The sequence below is a fragment of the Vigna radiata genome, chromosome 8 (genome assembly GCF_000741045.1).
Source record: "Vigna radiata var. radiata cultivar VC1973A chromosome 8, Vradiata_ver6, whole genome shotgun sequence".
Lineage (NCBI taxonomy): Eukaryota > Viridiplantae > Streptophyta > Magnoliopsida > Fabales > Fabaceae > Vigna > Vigna radiata.
The window spans coordinates 24,261,872-24,281,805 of NC_028358.1; the positions used below are offsets into that span (position 1 = coordinate 24,261,872).

The 19,934-nt window shown below is 33.7% G+C and overlaps 1 protein-coding gene across 1 annotated transcript; it reads right to left on the bottom strand.

Annotated features, from left to right (window-relative positions):
- Positions 1 to 1,247: 1,247 nt before the first annotated feature.
- On the bottom strand, positions 1,248 to 4,183 carry LOC106770399 (outer envelope protein 80, chloroplastic). Its single transcript, XM_022785122.1, has 11 exons — positions 4,105 to 4,183; positions 3,929 to 3,986; positions 3,692 to 3,727; positions 3,461 to 3,605; positions 3,071 to 3,235; positions 2,870 to 2,940; positions 2,705 to 2,783; positions 2,478 to 2,593; positions 2,246 to 2,393; positions 1,769 to 1,838; positions 1,248 to 1,497 (listed from the first exon to the last, which is right to left on the bottom strand). The coding sequence occupies exons 1-11, from the start codon at positions 4,136 to 4,138 to the stop codon at positions 1,340 to 1,342; spliced, it is 1,080 nt and encodes a 359-aa protein (XP_022640843.1). The 5' UTR covers positions 4,139 to 4,183; the 3' UTR covers positions 1,248 to 1,339.
- Positions 4,184 to 19,934: the final 15,751 nt, after the last annotated feature.

Consider the following 19,934-nt stretch of genomic DNA (forward strand, 5'->3'; position numbering starts at 1 on the left):
TTCTGATTGGAGTGGGGACAAGGATGATAGAAGAAGCACATTCGGTTATGTGTTTAAATACATGGGATCAACAATTTCATGGTGCTCTAAAAAGCAAAGTGTAGTTGCTTTATCTTCATGTGAAGCTGAATATATCTCAGCAGCAGAAACAGCCTGCCATTGTATTTGGTTTGAAACCATACTTGATGAATTGAATCTAAAATGCAAGAAACCAGTACAATTGTTAGTTGACAATAGATTTGCCATAAGCCTGTCTAGAAACCCTGTCTTCCATGGTAGAAGTAAACATATTGAGACCAAGTATCACTTCTTGAGAGATTAAGTTAATAAGGGTAGATTGAAATTGATTCATTGCTGCACAGAAGATCAAGTGGCTGACATTTTTACGAAACCCCTGAAGCAAATCAGATTTGAGAAGCTGCGGGAATTGCTTGGTGTTAGGCTAATAGAAAACTCAAATTAAGGAGGGTGTGTTGTTGTTAATATGAGTTTTCAGTTCAACTATATTAACTAACTTTTAACAGTTAGTTCATTCATTCTATTTCGGCATATATACCTTTGTTTGTATTGGATATACAGTTTTTGAATAAGAATTTCATTTTCACTATCATTTGCTCTCTCACTCTCTGTCTTTGCATAATTCACGCTACTGTATAATTGGCTTTGCACTAACAGATCGAGTCCCAGGCTGATTCCAGCAAAGAGAAGGCGGAGTTGCCATCACCTACCACAGCGTGGCAACTGCCAGCGGTGAAGCCAAAGAGTGTCGAGAGAGGAGCTTGCCTTGATGACCGAGGGAAAATTAAGGAGTTTTCCCAATTTCGAACCAGAACAACAAACCCACAAAGAACCTATTTTTCCTAATTTTTCCTAATTTCTCTTACACTCAACAATTAAACCACAAAATCCTTAATAAGTTTTTCCTAATATTAAATTTAACTTATTTAAAAGTTAAAATAAAAAAATTTCACACCACAATGTGTCACGTCACTAAAAATTGTTAAAAAATTGTTTGATCTGCATGTGAGGATAAAAAAAATTAACGTCGTCTCTTGAAATTAACAATTAATAGAATTTCAATTGACTCGATATTAACAGAATCAGATATCTAATAGAAATAAAAAATATATATAAAAACCTTTTTAAAACGATTTTACAGAAATAGAATCTCCAAACTGATTAATCCTTAAATAAACTTTGATCTATAAACTTTCACCGAACTGGACTAAAAATCCATATGAATGGGTGTGTAGAGGGATTTTGACATGTGTATTTGTATCACCTTTTATAATCAAATTAAAGATTAGACAAAAATTGCCAAATTATGCAGTGTCAGTTTTTATATCAGCAGATCGCTAATTCCGAAATATGCAGTTCCTTTTTGAAAGGCATTAATGGCATAATCAACTTGTACATGAGCCAAGGGGGTTTTGAATCGAATGCCAACCCCAATTCCAGATCCAAATCCAGGCTTACCATGTCTCTCTCCTGGATTATCTGCAATTAAACGTAACAATACAACCTTACACATCTCAAGAGTTAAACAAGTCATGGTCATAGATATAATGGCAAAGGTGAGGGACAAGAAAACGATTAACTTAACAGCCAATAGAGTTAGGAATACAATCTTGTGTTGTTTGGAGATAGAATGTTAAATGGTCAAAACAGAACAAAAGGCTACTAAGAATGCTAACATGGCTTATTGTGGCCAAACTTTTGCAGAGATAAACTTGGAAGCTGGACTTCTGAATGATTAAAGGAAACTCACTTGGAACTTTATCACTACTCCACAGGTCAGACCCACAGTCCAGGAAGATAACACCTGTTAGTTTTTTGCTCTGCAAATAGTGTAGAAAAAGCTGATTAATCAGCAAACAATAATCGCTAGAAATGTTTAGAAATGATTCACGGTGATCTTTTATTTATATATATTAAAGAACATTCCATATAAATTGTTATTAATATTTTAAAATAATTTATGAGTCTATAAATATATCCATGTACTCATCAGAGCAAAAACAACTACTAAAAAATATGATAACTACAAATACATTTTTTTAACTACTACTTTTACATTCTTCTATCTTCACTTTTTTTCTACTCATAGAGTATTCCTTTCAGAATCTCAAAACACTGACATTACATAACAGAGGCAATAGTATTGAGAAAAAGATGCTTCTTGCAAAGAGAAAAATACATAGAAGAGGTATAATATTATCTGTGAATCAAGCTGAGCAAATTATACCAATGGGATTGACAATTCAGTTGTGGATAGCAGACACGATTGTCCAACGCCAATGGCACCTTCACCATAGCCTCGCACACTACTGGGACCACCGATTGCAAATGCTTGGTATGGAGCAAAGGATCCCTTAACAGTTCCACCACTCATCCTGTCACAATATATTGCAAAACTGATGCAGGTTAACTAGTGCGAAGGAAGGAATGCGTATACTGAACAAAGAGAAAGAACTCACCGTGAGAAAAACAATGCTGGTCCAAGTTTGATTCCTCTTGCTGCAGTAACTTCAAACCGATAGTAGGTCAACAAGGTTGGTGGAATTGCAGTTCCTAGTTCCATATGGACACTGAACTGAATACAAACAACCAGTGAATAAACTAGATATAACTTGCACACAAATAATGCTCACAAATTGAATAAGGAAGATTTAATTTCTCAGTTTGGATAAAATTAATTACTTACATTAGTAAAACTGTTATCATTTTCCTCTTGAAATCGAGATTCTTGACTAACAGCTATCACATTATCAGATGGACTTCCACTACGAGGAATTTAAGAAGACGTTGTAAGTCAAAATTATTGAAACAGGCGAATTTTGTGAGGTCTGAAACAACAAATCTCAGCAACCTGCGAGTCAGTTGAAAACCATCTCGGTCTGTACTTATAGAGCGGCCTCCATCGTGTGAAAAGTGAAAACGCTGCACAATTGATCAAACACAACAAAGATGACAGAGAATATTCTCTACGTTAGAGAAACGCATGCATGATAAGAAATTGCAAGGTAAGAATAAGAATGAACGAAAACCAGTATTAACTGACTCCTCCAACCTTAAAGTATACACCTGTTGCTTTGCCTTTGGTCGAATCAGATTCAGAAGGCTCGACATAATCAAACCCAATCGACAACTCGGACAATCTTACACCTTGACTTTGGGAATGGCGAAAACTGTTCATGGGAATTCCATGGATTCTTACCTCGGGTGAAACTGAATGCTATAAAGAAAAAAACTTCAATGCCATTGTGTTACGGTGAAAAGAAAAACCACCTCAAGTTTAGCAAGTATCTCACAAACATATGATGATAAAAGCTTAATTCACAATATACATCTCTAAGAAAATATTGTTACAAAAATGAACATTTTACAAAGTAAAATATTATGCTACTAAAATTTATAGAAAGATTAGTTAATTATGAAGAAATAATCAACAAGTACAAACCTTAATGGTGAGGGAGGGGGGACCAATATCTCGAGGTCTATGATACCTATACGTGACCAATACGTCTGAATCATGCAGCCCTTTGTGCCACGATATATCTAGCAAATCACTGTAATAAATTAGACCAGGCTGCTTCCAGCGAAGGCTGTCATCAAAGAAATTCTGGTTATATATATACCCAATTTGATGTCACTGCGAATACAAAAGTTAGAAACCAAACCAAACTTGTACCTGCCAGTAGCCATAGAAACCAGACATCTTGACAGCCTGTTCATGAAAAACACCATCACAAGATAGAAATATCATTTACATACACAAAAAAGTTCATCAACTCGTAATATACACTTAGAAAAAAAAATTAATATAATAGATTTGTAGATTATATGATCTGATCTGATAAAAAGAAAAACATAAAAAGAACTAGTAAGTATATTCTTGCTGTCAAAACGTTATAGAATCGACAAAAACCTCTTCATGTCAGAACTACATAGTCTTCTTGTGAAATCAACTCCAATGTCTAGCTTTGCTGCCATGCACAAAATGCATACTTGGTACATTAATATTTAATGATATGCAATGTTAACCAACTAGATACTAAAAGAAAATGACGAATAAGAAAACTGGAAGTTTGAAGAAAATCGAACATCTTCCAACGTGGACACTTTTGTTTGCTCCCATTTCTTCTGAGTCCTCGTACAAACAACTGCAAGAATTGATGAGGAAACAGTGAAGATAAAAACAGAATTTCGTAATTTGGCTGCAACGTCTTCATATAAGTTCGAAAAGGTGGAGGTTCCATGCTTTCTATCTTTGACATTCTTTATCTGACATAGATGACAAGTTTTGTCACCTCATTGATTCCTCGTATTTCCTTACCTCACGAGAGGTTCAGAGGATATAGGCTATGACGTTTTCCTGTTATATTATTGTATAACTTATATTATGGATCCCGTTATTTTGATACACATTTTTTACACACTTTTGACTGCCACTGGTTTGTTTTTCTTTTAAAAAAATCTGGGCACGAAAATGAAAAGATTTTGAAAAATTTTGTGTTCCAAATATACTTTTGGCCTGTTCCATTGCGTTTTGTCTCAAATTTCATTCTTTCTCACATTTCGTTCTCTCCTGCGTTATCGTTCTCCTCCTGCTTCCTCTCTGTGACGTTTGGTTTGTGGTTCTCCGTTCTCGGCATTTGGTGGAAATGGGAAGTCCAGAACAACAACTTCGTTGGAGAAAGGTAAATGCGTTCTTGGGTATTGGATTTTTGGTTAGGGTTCTTGGGTTCTTGCGTTCTTGCGTTCTTGTTGTCGGTTTTCGTTGATGTTGTGGTTAGGGTATTTGGTTTTTGGTTAGGGTATTCGGTTCTTGGATCCCTTTTGGGTTTTTTTGTTATTTCATTTTGTGTTTACATTTGTTTTGTTTTTGGTTGAGTAGTTGACGGTTCATCATTATTTTTCAACGATGTATGTTTGCACTTTGAACGAATACTTGACGGATGAGCAACAATCACTCATTTCGAAGACTCCATTTGCTTGGTTTTTACATTTGAGTGGTAAAGTTACATTGAATACTAAGATTTTGCGGGAGTTAACTTTAAAATGGGTGGATTCCAGCAATGGTTTTCTTATTGGAGACAAAGTTGTCAATATGAATGAAAAGGATTTTTGTTTATGATTAGGGTTGAGTTCAGAGGGTGGTAGTATAAACCTAAAGGATACAATGGTTAAAAGTAATTGTGTGAAATACTTAGGAAAGGGAAGTAAAAATTTGAATTTCATTTACAAATTCTTGTTGAAGAAACATAAAAAAGAAATACCTTGTGGTGTTTTTTGTAGCTTGTACATATTGGTGGGGATATCTGAGATTTTATTTCCAAAACGTTGTGGACAAGTGTTTCCTATTATGTTTGACATTGTTGACAACCTAAGTCGTTTGAGTTATTACTGTTGGGGTAATTTAGTTTATCGTTATTTGTTGAAAAGTTTGAGCAAAGCTTCGGATTCAGTGAAGAAAGGTAAAGCTACAAGTGACGTTTATGTCAATGATTGTGTTTACATGTTGCCGGTATTTGTTATTTATTGATTTGATAAATGAATGATTTTCTGAATATTTGTAACTATTACATGTTTTATAGGTATGGTTTACTGAGCATTTTGTACCTCCCCAAGGTGCAGTAAAGAAGTCTGCAAGGATCTTGCATTGGATGGATACAAATAGGGATGGAAACGGGTCGGGTTCGGGCCGGATAGTGCGATACCCGAACCCGACCCGCATGTAAAAAATGTACCCGCTACCCGCTCCGATACCCGTCGGGTACCCGCATAAAAAAACCCGTGGATTTTTTTCAACCCGCGGGTATCCGTTGGATACCCGTTAACCTTTCTTTTTCAAAATTTATAAACCCTAGATCTGTAGTTCAAAACTCCCATCTACATAGTTCTGCACTTCAAAACTCCCATCTACAGAAAAACATTTCAGATCTGCACAAAAACATTTCATATCTGCACTTAAGAATCTCAGATTTGCATCAAAGGATCTCAGATCTGCGTTAAAGGATCACAGATCTACACCAAAGAGTCTCAGATCTGCCTCTCGTCGTCGCTCTCGATGCGTTTCGGCGTCTCAAGCTCTGCGAATAGGATCACCTCTTGTTGGAAGAAGAAGCTGTCGCGATGGGATCACCTGTTGTTGGAAGAAGAAGCTGTTTCGTGAATGGTGGAAGAAGAAGCTTCCGCGGACGGAGCCGTGAACGGTGGAAGAAGTTGCAATAACGGGGTCGTTGAAGACGGTGGTTCTTGTGGTTGGTAGGTGGCGGAGATTCTTGTGGTTGGTAGGTGGTGGAAAGGAGAAGGGAAATGAATATTAAGAAAGAAGAAGAAAGAAGAAGAAAGAAGAAGCTTTGAGAGAGAAGTCTGAGAGAGAAGTCTGAGAGAGAAGAAGAAAAATGAAGCTTTTCACTTCTCTGCAACGTAGCTTTTCACTTCTCTGCAACGTTTTTTAGTTTTATTTTGTAATTTTATATTTTAATTTATTTTGTAATTTCATAAAAGGATAATGGGTAAAATTGGAATTTAGTTTTTTAAACGGGTAGCGGGTACCCGCGGGTACGGATAGTGTGATATCCGTACCCGATCCGTTAACGAGCGGGTATTAAATTATCCACTACCCGCTACCCGCGGGTACCTTCTACTCGCGGATATTAAATACCCGCAACGGGTTTTGCCCGCGGATACCCGCGGGTACGAGTATTATTGCCATCCCTAGATACAAATGTGGGAGACAACATCGTCAAACGTGTTTTCGAGATGGGTGTGGTAGGTGATGTGTTTTTTGACTTGTGAATGTTTTGATATATTGACAACAGTTACCAAACATGTTATATGTTGTTTAATTTTAGTTTCATGTTGTTGATGATTTTGGTGGTGCATTGACGGATAAGACTGATGTGAAGGAAAAGAAAATCACAACAAAAAAGGAATGATGACCAACCATCAACAAAGAAAATGCTTAGAAGAAAACAAAGAGAAAATTTGATGCGAACTGTAGAGGAGCAAGAATGTGCACTTGAAGAACTTAGAAGGAATGTCAATGTCATGGAGGCACAATTGGAGGAAGATAAGGCCAGAAGAAGAGGTAGAAGGCAAGATGATGGATCCAAAAGTGGTGGACGTCCACAACCATTCAGTGACAATGCATTTCTTTCCCCTTGTGGAATGTCCAAGAACGAACCGGGTGCGTTTTCTCAGACCGAACATGGTGGAAAGTCGCAGAACACACCAGGTGGAATGTGCAAAACCGAACCGTAATTGAAGACCTATGTGAGGATGAGAAGAAGAATGTGTTATAAGAGTCAAGCCTTGAGGACACCATACACAGGTAATGTAGGACCTAGAAAGAAAAATTAGTGATTATTGTATGGTATTTATATTATTGAAGTGGTTGATGAATAGGACAAGAAATTGATGTTGTAATTAAACCTATTTCTTGCAATATATAGTAGATGAATGTTTGGTTGCATGTATTTATGTTATTGAAGTGGTTTATATTTTGATTTGGTGTACATTTTAAATTTTTAAGAACCCATTTTTTGGAAGTGATAATGTTAGTGATATGATGAATTGGACTGAATTGGTAAAGATGATGATGGTAAATTGTGTGTTGTAATAAATTAATATTGTGTTGTAACTTCAATTTTTAACAACCTGTTGAACATAATGAAGCACCAATGAAAACATAAGTGACCATAGCTAAAGTTCTGCCAAGTCTGGTGCAAAAAACTGATTTGTAATCGTTTGCATGGGTTGTAAACGATTACGCAAGTCTGATTTAGATTCTGCACATTCTGTTGAACTGAAGGAGCCACCAATGAACATGTGGGGGATCACAGGTGAATAACAGTGTGTTTTAACCCAAGTCTAGTACTTTTAGATGTAACTTTATGTTCTTTAGTGAGGAATGACTGCATCTTAATGTTTTGGGTCCCCCAAGATGGAGGTAGGGACCTCCCATGGAGAGATCATTGTGTTAAGTGAAGTTCTGCCAAGTCTAGTGCAAAAAACTGATTTGTAATCGTTTACAAGGGCTTGTAAACGATTACGCGCGTCTGATTTAGATTTTGCACATCCTGTTGAACTGAAAGAGCCACCACTGAACACATGGGGGACCAATGGTGAATAGCAGTGTGTTTTGACCCAAGTCCAGTTCTTTTAGATGTAATTTTATATTCTTTAGTGAAGAATGACTGTATCTTAATGTTTTGGGTCCCCTAAGATGGATGTGGGGACCTCCCATGGAGAGATCATTGTGTTAAGTGAAGTTCTGCCAAGTCTGGTGCAAAAAAATGATTTGTAATCGTTTACAAGGGGTTGTAAACGATTACACACGTCTGATTTGGATTCTGCACATCCTGTTGAACTGAAGGAGCCACCAATGAACACGTGGGGGACCATTGGTGATTAATAGTGTGTTTTGACCCAATCCAGTACTTTTAGATGTAATTTTATGTTCTTTAGTGAGGAATGACTGCATCTTAATGTTTTAGGTCCCCCAAGATGGAGGTGGGGACCTCCCATGGTGAGATCATTGTGTTAAGTGAAGTTCTGCCAAGTCTGGTGCAAAAAACTGATTTGTAATCGTTTACAAGGGGTTGTAAACGATTACACGCATCTGATTTGGATTCTGCACATCCTGTTGAACTGAAGGAGCCACCAGTGAACACGTGGGGGACCACTGGTGAATAACAGTGTGTTTTGACCCAAGTCCAATACTTTTAGATGTAATTTTATGTTCTTTAGTGAGTAATGACTGCATCTTAATGTTTTGGGTCCCCCAAGATGGAGGTGGGGACCTCCCATGGAGAGATCATTATGTTAAGTGAAGTTCTGCCAAATCTAATGCAAAAAACTGATTTGTAATCGTTTATAAGGGGTTGTAAACGATTACACGCGTCTGATTTGGATTTTGCACATCCTGTTGAACTGAAGGAGCCACCAGTCAACACGAGGGGGACCACTTGTGAATAGTAGTGTGTTTTGACCCAAGTCTAGTTCTTTTAGATGTAATTTTATGTTCTACCAAGTCTGGTTTATTTCAGTACTTAAGATTTTGTATGTGCTTATCTAGTGTTTAAGTGTCCATTAAGTACGACTTTATTTAACTACTTAAGATTTTGTCACATATAAAACGAGAAACATTCAAGACAATGAAATTCCCAAATGCAAACGCAATAAAAATAATAAAAACAATACATTATTCCATAAAGTCATAAAAGTTCTTAACGAAAGCAAGTACATGTAAACACCAAATTATAACTACGAGCTAAAATGATAAAAGGGGGTGGGGGGAGACTGCTGCAGTCGGTTCTCAATGTTACCAACTCTTGAATCTAGGGCATCCAATCTTGTACCAACGTAGGTCTGGAGCTGGTCAATGCGTTGTATGACATCATCTAGTGTTGTGGAAGAACTTGGTTGTTCAGTATCATGGACCACTGTACGTTCATGCTCTTCATTGGCTGTGTTGTCTTTCGGAACCCAGACTCCATCTTCATTCTCCACATAACCAAAGGAGGACACCGTTTCATATCCTATCCTTTTTGTCTTCGACTTCTATAATAGGATCAATATTAACAGGGACATGAAAGTGTTCCATGAATATGGTTATCAAATGAGGATAAGGCAGCAGTGCATTGTCTGATAAAGCCTTTTTCATCCTATAGCGGATTACATGTCCCTAGTTAATCTGCTTTGAATTGAAAAGGACCCATATCAGCCTTATATCGTCATGCGAAGCCTAACCGATATTCGTTCTACATGGACATCTCTCAGTAACTCATTCATATTAACAATGGTTGATGAATCCAAAGAGATTCGGACCCGCCACTACAAAACATTACAATAACATTGTTTTTACTTAACAAAATAATGCCACCATATAAAATACCAAAAGTTAAACTTACCTTTGGGTTTTCAGATGCCATTGAAGCTCAACTTGTTTCATACAAAAGAATACAATGACGAGAACACAGTTAGGGTTCACAAAACCAAAAACACAAAAACTCCTCCAAAACCAAAAACACGTCTTTTACTCACCAAGACAACCGAGAGATGACGCAAAACGCGAAACCATTTTGGATAGGAGAGACGATGATATGAAACGTGCCAGAAAACGCGAAACATAAGAGACGAGGGGGAGAGATGGGATTGCAGAGGAGAGGAGATGACGGGATTGCAGAGGAGAGGAGAGGAGACGCGAAAAATGAAATGTAACCGCCAAAATCAAATTTCACCAATCAACATTTCCAAAACTATCCTCACAAATAATTTTAAAATATTTTTTTCCTTCATTAAAATCAGCCAACCGAATAACGCCATGTATGACGTGTGTCAAAAGTGTATTAAATGAAGGGTGTCAACAAAACATTTTCCTTATATTATAAATCACTAAGAGTATCTACCTAATATTTAATAGAAAATATTTTCCATATATATACTCCTTTCAAAAAGCGTATGCAAAAAATACAGTTAAATTACATTAAGTTAAATTACAGTAAGAGATGTGTATAGTTTGAACCATCTTCTATTTATTAGATTTAAAATTTTAATATTTAAATTCATAATAGATTAAATAAGTAACAAACGTCTTATACTATGATTATATTACCTATTCTCTCAAAACCTAAAAGTATAGGAAGTTGATTAGCTTTTTTCCCTTTTGACATTATTCTTCCTCTTGCTTTCCAATTTACTCGGTCTATAAACTTTATCCATGGTAGAAATTTACCTATTTATAATATTAACTAGTCACGGGTATTTTTATAACAATATTTAATATTTAATAATTAAAATAAATTTTATAAAATTATCTACTTTTATATATATATATATATATATATATATATATATATATATATATTTTGAAATATATATCTTTATGCAACAATGGTAACTTTTGTTGTGTTTCATTTTTATTGCATATTCTTATTTGTTAGAGGAAGTAATGATGCAGTAAAATACTTCACAAATAACAGGAACTAGAGTAATTCAATATAAATGTAACATATAATGAAACAAGAATCTTACTTTTGAAGACAATATATTTGATTTACAATCTTAACCATTCAATACTTGAGATCAAATATGCACTTTTAGTCCGAATAGCAATAATTATTATAAACGAAGGTGACAGGGAAAAATGATTGTCAATGAATATATAAATATGTATTTCCATGTCATGATATATATGTAATTGAGCTTCTATCATGAAATGAATCAAATACGAAGTATATTGCATAAACCTGAAAAGTCTTGAGGTTAGAACCAATGGAACAATTAAATTACTCATACCAGGAAGTTTCAAATAATATTGATTAATTTCATTCATTTCTCAGTCTGAGAAATTCAAAAGTTAAATATGATAAACATAACATAAAATTGAAATAAAAATTACAATTAGAATAAAGTGTATAACTGAATTATTGTGACATGTGGTAATTAAGTCTCTAAAGATTTTCAAAAATTTGTGGACCACATTTTTTGTTGTAGTTCTGACATTTCTATCTTTGTTTTGAATTAATTTTCAACCTTTTCTTTGTTTTGTCTCTGGAAACAACTACGTATAGTTGTTCATATGTGAATAGTGGACTTGAAAGATAAGGTTCAACTTTTTGAAAGTGATTGTTCTTATTAATTGCCATTGCAAAACACAATGATATTTGAAATTGTCTTCTTTGAAACTTAAGAAGCAAAAGAAACTTAATTCATTCTTATATATAAAAATCTTGTCACCCATGTTTTTTCTTGTTATCACCAACTTTTGGTATTTCAATATTGCCTTTACCATTTGGTTTAAATCCATCTCTTCATCTTCATTTTTCAAAATACAATCTTCAAATTCTTTGATATCTATTCTAGATTCATTTGTGACAACACTTAGTTTCATATTCGTGGTAAGTTATAACACTTTGCAACCTTTCCAAAAAGTTAAAATTGTTTTGTTGATTTAATCATATTTGCATCTTTTCTTTAAAACATGTAAGATATATCTAAAATAACCTCTCAATATGACAAATTTACCACTAAATGATTTATGTTAGTTTACCTCATTAACATTTCTCATTAACATTTTTCATAATGTCCCTCAACGTTTTCTCAAATGCTTCAAGGTAGAATTTGTTCATCATCGGTACTTCATCCTATATAACTATTTTTGTTTCCATGAGAGCTTAGCAAGAAAAACTATCTTGAGCTATGTTCCAAGTTAATTTCATCCTATATCAAAAGTGGTATGCAAAAGTAAAATGTGTTGTCTTTCCATCAGGAAGTAGTAAAAAAACAATTCCAGTTGAAGCTACATTTAAAGCAATAATTTTTACCATACAAAAAGAAAATTCATAATGTTCGCGAAAGTACTATTGTTATTATGTTTTCATAAAAATGTAATTGTTCATCAATAAGTGATTTTAAGAGAATTGCATGTTCCTATTAAGATAAAATCGTGTAAAGAATAGACCATCTAAAGTAATTCCAGTTTTGAAGTTTAATAAAGAGCATTAAATGAAATATTGTTGTGTAGGAAAAACTGTTTAAAATAGTAGCGTCTAAAGAATAAGCAATTTATAATGTCTAAAGCCAAGAGCATAAGTAATTTGTTTTAGATCAAATTGTTTAAATGAATTAGAAAATCATAAACAAAGAAGAAAGCATATCTCATAGAAATCTCTCAATAGATTATATGAGCAAAATAAGCTAGCTTCTTATGGTACTTAGCTAGTGCTTAATTCATACTATCTTGTTTATTTATATAATAGTCTTTATCCCTGTATGTTCTTAATCTCTACATGCATTCATACAATCTTATTATACCAACATAATATAAGCATTTCTATGTTATTCTTGATATAATACACTTTAAACATAATTGGTAACACCATCATTTTGCATATCTCCACACAGTAATAGAGACAACATTCAAAATCATTGTCTGGTCAAGAATCACGTAGAATCATCACAATCTAATAACAGAATCATCCTTTTTTATGTTTATCAAATAAAGGAAGAAGAGATAGAAGCGTCAGCATCTAGGAGCATATACTTAGGGGAGTACACCAGATGATAGGATAAAATAGGATAACCCAAAATCAGGGGGAGTCTCCAAATTCTTAGAAATTCATGCATAACATTTTACACATTCATGCAAATGTAGTATGTTTATGTGTTTAAATATCAGTCTTTTGTTTATGTTGTGCTTTGATTTTTTATCATGCTTTGATTATTTTGCTTTTATTTGTTTCAACTGTTTTGAACACTAACCCGCATGCATAAGACAAAACATTAATAAAACTGAACCTACAAGATACTTAAACAACTAAAATCTTAAATGTTTTATAAATGCACCTCTGCACTGAACTAAGAAAAATCATATCGTTTAGATGTGTATTTGTCAAACATCAAGAAGAGGGAGATTCTTAAGACAAAATCATTTATAAGACTGTACAGTCTAAGCACTTACATATGTTTTGAGGTTTAACAAACAAAATTAAACAAAAATGAACATATGACATTGTTATCACTAAAATATCATAATAGTTGGAATATAGGTAATGAATGAAAATACTCTGAAAACCAAATAACTTAGGCCAAGTCTTAGAAAAATACCTAATAAATTGGATGCACCACTAAACGATTCCCAAGTTAAAGTGTTAATGAAAGTATTACTAAACACATATGTTATAAGGTAATAGATGGTAAACTCTCAATATAGTTAACAAGGTAAAAGTGTCAAAACTATATTTTTGGATAGCATTTTGAAAGTCTCAATTAACATTCATAAAACTTATGATATAAGACACTGATAATGCTAATTCTTACCATTATTTAAACATCATTTTAGTAGCAAAATCAACTCCTTCATAGCTTTTACCTTGTTTTATCTTCACATTTAGTGTGTTTTCTAGTTTTCTTGTGTTTTATTTAGTATATGCTTGTTTTTACCTCTAATCTCTATGTTTGAGTGTGTGAAATAAATGAATAGGAAGCAATTCTAGTGGAGGAAAACAAGCAAGAACTCAAGGGAACATGTTTTGGGACCATAAAAGATAAATTTGAAGCAAATACCCATGTTGGACGCCTTTGGAATCGCGCAAGAGCCTGAATTTTAGAATGTTGTCAAAGTTGTCTGCGCCCGGGCGCCCCTGGGGGGCGCTGGGCGCCCTTCTGTGTGCTGCAGCCCAATTTCCACGCCCGGGCGCCCTCCTATGGTTCGCTGTTGGTGCTTAATTATAGCACCCGGGCGCCCCCGGGGGGCGCTGAGCGCCCTTTTTCTGCAGATTTCACGCCTGGGCACCCTTTGCTTCGCTGTTTTGCCCAGAATTTGGCGCCCGGGCGCCCTAGAAGGGGCGTTGGGCGCGACTTTCCGCTGATGTGTCAAAATAGGTTATTTAAACATGGGTCTCGCAATTTTTGGGGCATTCTTCTCCTTCTACACTTCATTCTTCACCTAGAGAGATTGGGAGAGGCCCTTGGAGGCTATTTGGGGTGTTGGGAAGCTCTCCCACTCCTCCTTGGGTCTTCAAGCTTCATCAATGGTGATTTTGCCCCTTTTGGGTTGAGGAAGAAGATGGGTCACAAATTGGAGATGGAGATGCAAAGGGGAGGCGCAAATGGAGCATGGAGCAGCTGCCAAGAACCTTGGGAAAGGCTTTACATCTTCTCTTTGGTTCCAATTTCTTCCTTATCTCTTCAATTTTGTAGAACCCTAATTTCTCCTCCATGGAGGGCTTTTCCTATTTGTTGATATTAGTTGTAAAACATGGAATTCTTATGTATTTTGTGATGTTAATGATATATGCTTTTCTAATTCATGTTAGTATTTGATTTCTATGCTTAATGCTTATTGTGGCTTGATCACCCATGGCATGAATTTCTGGTTCTTGAAGTATTGAGAAATATGATTGAACCTAGAATTGAAATTGAATACGTAATGGATGGAATTGAGATGTTTGTGAATGCATGAGAATGAAATGGATGAATTCTAGTCTTGACAAATTGTAAATACACTATGTTAAATTCCTTGGACACCAACTGTTTGATAAAATACCAAAAATAGTTTCTTGTATTGTTTTTGTGCACTTTGATGTCTAATTGAGTTATGAAAGGAAGAATTGTCATGCGTTGCACAAGTCCCTTGGGAGAGAACGATATTTATCACTTGCTACGCTGCAACCGGTGCACTTGTCGTTGGTTTTGCAGTCTCAACAGACACCTTGCCACACACTTACTGAATAGAGAAGAATCTTAAAGCATTAACATAGGCTAGATGATACCATGTGTTAAATGATCCATTTCATCCAATGATGAAGCCTTCAATCAATTGCTTGGTATCTTAATGAGAAAATCAAATGATAAAATTCTACTTGAATGGTGGAAAACATAAAAAGAACTTTGTTGTTCTGAACAAACATTAAATGTCATTAGATGCTCAATGTTTAAAAATAACAAAAGTGAAAAGGGATAAGACATATCTATTACATGTAGGGCTGGGCAAAAATAACTGATTTGTACTGTACTATAGTTAACTGTATTATATTATACTAAAAAAAACTGATGATTCACTTTTACTAAAAGTTTAGTATACTATTTTATGGTTCAGTTTTTAAAAACTGAACTTATAACAGTTTCGGTTCAGTTAACTGTGAGAACTGTATCTACTCTTCCCTCTTCTCTAATCCCTTCGTCTTGCCAAGAAAACGTTATTTAATAATAAAATATTAATAAAAGAAATCGTTCACATAAAAATAATAATAATTAATTTTTTAAGACAAATTTTTTTATCACAAATTTTTATATTTTTATTATCAATAACATATATTACTTTTTAAATAATATTATTTTAAGTAAGAAAAATAAAATATATTTTTTTAAAATTTAATTTATTAAATGATTAAGTAATAAAAATCATAAAAGAAAAAAAAACTATATAAAAAAATAATACTTTAAATATATTGTATTCTTTAACATATTATTAAATAATTATATTATAAATTATAAATAAAATATTTAATTTGCAAATAAATAAAAGTAAATAACAATATATGTCCTAAATATGTTAAAATTTATTTTTCTCTAAAAATATTTTTTTATGGGAAATTGTGCAATTTTGATGATTACTTTAAGGTTTGAATTTTTTGTATCTGATAATAAATAAAAAAAGAAACATCTCACATGTGTTTTGGAAACATTTTTTATAGTTTAATTGATAGTAATTTTTTAGTTAATTTGTTCCATAGTTTTACAAATATAATGTCCAACGTAACAAATTAATTACTCATATAATAATGTACACACTGACTAGTAACTTTATATAAAATATTACACAAGCTTACAACTTGAATCATAAAAGTTTGGGCAAAATAATATATATATGTAATTTACAATATAATATATCTCATCCTAGCATTTACAATATTTCTTGTAGAGTAACTATTAATCAATGATTTCTTCACTAAAAAACAAATTATTATAGAAATATAAATAAAATAGAAAATAATAATATCAAATAATTAAAAAATTAATTTGTAAGACATTTATGAATAGAATAAAATAAATATTAAAATAAATTTCAATTAAAAAAACATGGATTGTTATACTATTCAGTTTAAAAACTAGTACAATTCAGTTTAAAAATAGTTCAGTTTAGTTTATATTGTAGTTTATTATAATTTAATATAGTTTAGTTCAGTCCAGTTTGATAAAACAAAAAATAAATCAATTTAATTTGTCTGAACTGTTTTACAGTTCAGTTTAGACAAATTAGTTTTTAGTTCAGTACAAATTTTAGCAGTATAGTGCAGTTCAGTTTTATTTGTCCACCCCTAGTTGCATGCATATCTATTCTAATTTGTGTAGATTACCTATTACACGCATCTACCTGCTTCGTCCTATACAAATAAAAAATGAACTTTAGAATAAAAAAAGACAGTCACGAAATGTTCTCTCTATCAAAAGTCTTGCCAGATAAATAATACTACCTAATTTTGTTAAAGCTATATGTGAATACCCAATTTCGCCGGATACTAAATAATATGTTTTATTTTTATTAGTATTATTGTTTTTACTTTTTTATTTTATGTTTTTTTTATCATTTTAATTTTGTTTTTATTATTTTATTTTATTTTATTTTCTATATTAGTTTTTTATTTTAATTTTATCTTTTTTTAACCGTTAGTTTCTTTTTGTTGTTTAGTTTTATTTTTATCTTCTTTTAGTTTAATTTTTATATTAAACCGTAAACAAAGCAAAAATCTAAGAGAAAAAACCAAAAAAAAAAAGAATATAAAACTAAGAAAATATGAATGCGACAACTATACTGTGCAAGACAAGGTTTTGGCGCGTCATTCCTTTTACTTAGGCAAAATGATATTTTGACATCCTTTTTTGACACTACTTTGACACTACACACGTGCCAAAGTGTCATTGGGTGTTTTTATTTTAAAAAATTAATTGATTTTTAATCTGAAGCAAGGGCAAAGATGGAAGTGAAAGAATCATATTTTCAGTTTCGCGGTTTTCTTTTCTCTTTCTCTCTCGTTGTCTCTGGTTCTGATGAAACAGGTTCGTTCTCGCCTCTCGCATCTCGCGTCTTGCCCTCTCGCTCTCGTCTCGCTCTCCTCTTGTCCAAATCGACCATTGCTTTGTGTCTTCAAGCATTGTTGTTCCCCTGTGTGCCTAGAAGCCATCTCACTTTCGTCTCGCTCTCGTCTTGCCAAGACCTTTCCCTTGAATTCATCAGTGGTGGTGTCTTGTGTTGTAGTGCTGATTTTTTTGGAGTGCCCTTTCTATGTGCTTCGTGGTGTTTGTCGCTTTGCTCTTCGTGTGGTAGTGTGTAGCGACTACATTTATTTTGGTAAGTGGGAACTTGACCATATCTCAGGATGTTCTCCATTAACTTTTTGTTCATTCGCAAACTGTAACGATGTTGTTGTCAATGTTGTTTTCACACAGGTCCAATGGCATCCCGAAAACCAAGTGTAAGATTGAATGTAAATTTTCTATATTTTTGGTATGGGTGATGTTTTGGTTTATTGTATTTATGATTTTTTTTAATGATTTGTAGTGGCGCCTGCGTGTCTCGATGCAATCGACAACCCTTATTAAAATGAATAGTTTATTGAAAAAGTCTCATGTAGAGCGCATTAGGATGATACCATTTCACTGGTGCATACAAATTTTGAAACCTATGGAAATGAATTTGAAATTGTTGAAGCGTATGGTTAAAAGGTGGGTTGGGAGTGATGTGAGTTTTAGGGTTAGTCAAAAACTTGTTCCTTTTACTACTTTAGATGTATATATGGCTACCAGTTTAGGTATGGGTGGTCTAGATTTTCCTCTACTTTAAAAGCATTAACCAATTTTCATGTATCTGTCATTCATTATAGATACATTTATGAATCTCATAAATATAAATTTGTTGCANATTTTGATTCAATTGTTATTAATTAGTTGAATTCCTTTTCATAATGCATACTATTTTTCGTAGGTGAGATGTTATTCCAAGGACATGGATGAAATGAGAAGAATGAGCAAATGGGACTATATTTGTGTTGTTAGAGGATAAGTATCGATTTAAAATAGAGATATATGTTGTATTTTGTTATCAATACAACGGGAAGANCATGCCAGAGTACACGAATGTAAGTATCGATTTCATTGTTAACAATATTTGATGATTTTGTTAATTATATCTAAAGTTAAATATACTTTGTTTCAAGAGGAGTTGCGTCAAATTAGAAAGAACTATGTAAAGTACTGAATCCTAGACAACGAGAACATTAGAATATTCGAAGCGCTAGATGAATATGAGTTGTTATAGGATTGGATGAATATGTACAAATTCTACAAGTATTTAGACCAACAATGATATATGTATTCATATTACATTGTAATAAGTAATGATTGTTACAAGCAATGATAAATGTATACGAATTCTTATTTGAATCTCATACGATTTATATCCATTCAATATTATCTCCAATGTCTATTTATTTATCTCAAATGCATACCAATGTTAATTCTTGTTTGTATATTGATCATATTGAGCAACTTAAGTGGATTGGTTTGAGTTGAAGTTGAAAGTTGAACCGAAGGAGCCAATTTTTATAACACAGGGGACCAAATATGATATATGTGATTATTTCCCATGAGTTCAATGCATGTTGGTGGAAATTGTTGCTAAACTGTGTTGAGACTGTTGGAGGTCATGTTTGGGCGCCCAATGATGAAGGAATTGATCCATGTTGGTGGAAATTGTTGGTCAAATTTGTTGAGAGTGTTGGAGGTCATGTTTGGTCACCCAAGGATCAAGGAATTGAGCCATGTTAGTGATTTAAGCAACTTAAGTGGAGTGGTTTGAGTTATGGTCGAAAAAAGGCACTGGTAAACGTTTACAGGCCACTGTAAACGTTTAAGCGAGTGAAATAGAGAATTTGTACAGAAAGTTGAACTGAAGGAGCCAATTTTTATAACACAGGGGATCAAATATGATATCTGTGATTTGTTCCCATGAGTCCAATGCATGTTGGTGGAAATTGTTGGTAAACTTTGTTGAGAGTGTTGGAGGTCATGTTTGGACACCCAAGGATCAAGGAATTGAGCCATGTTAGCGATTTGAGCAACTTAAGTGGAGTGGTTTGAGTTATGGTTGGAAAAAGGCACTGGTAAACGTTTACAGGCCACTGTAAACGTTTACGCGAGTGAAATAGAGAATTTGTACAGAAAGTTGAACTGAAGCAGCCAGTTTTTATAACACAGGGGACCCAATATAATATATGTGACTTTTTCCCATGAGTTCAATACATGTTGGTGGAAATTGTTGCTAAACTGTGTTGAGAGTGTTGGAGGTCATGTTTGGGCACCCAAGGATGAAGGAATTGATCCATGTTGGTGGAAATTGTTGGTAAACTTTGTTGAGAGTGTTG

Bases quoted from the DNA above. Each gene is read 5' to 3' on its own strand.
- LOC106770399 (XM_022785122.1), bottom strand. From the start codon at position 4,138: ATGGGAGCAAACAAAAGTGTCCACGTTGGAAGAT. The intron at 3,987-4,104 runs GTTCGATTTTCT...TGTGCATGGCAG, and splicing joins AAGTGTCCACGTTGGAAGAT to CAAAGCTAGACATTGGAGTT. The intron at 1,839-2,245 runs GTATAATTTGCT...CACTATTTGCAG, and splicing joins CTGAATTGTCAATCCCATTG to AGCAAAAAACTAACAGGTGT.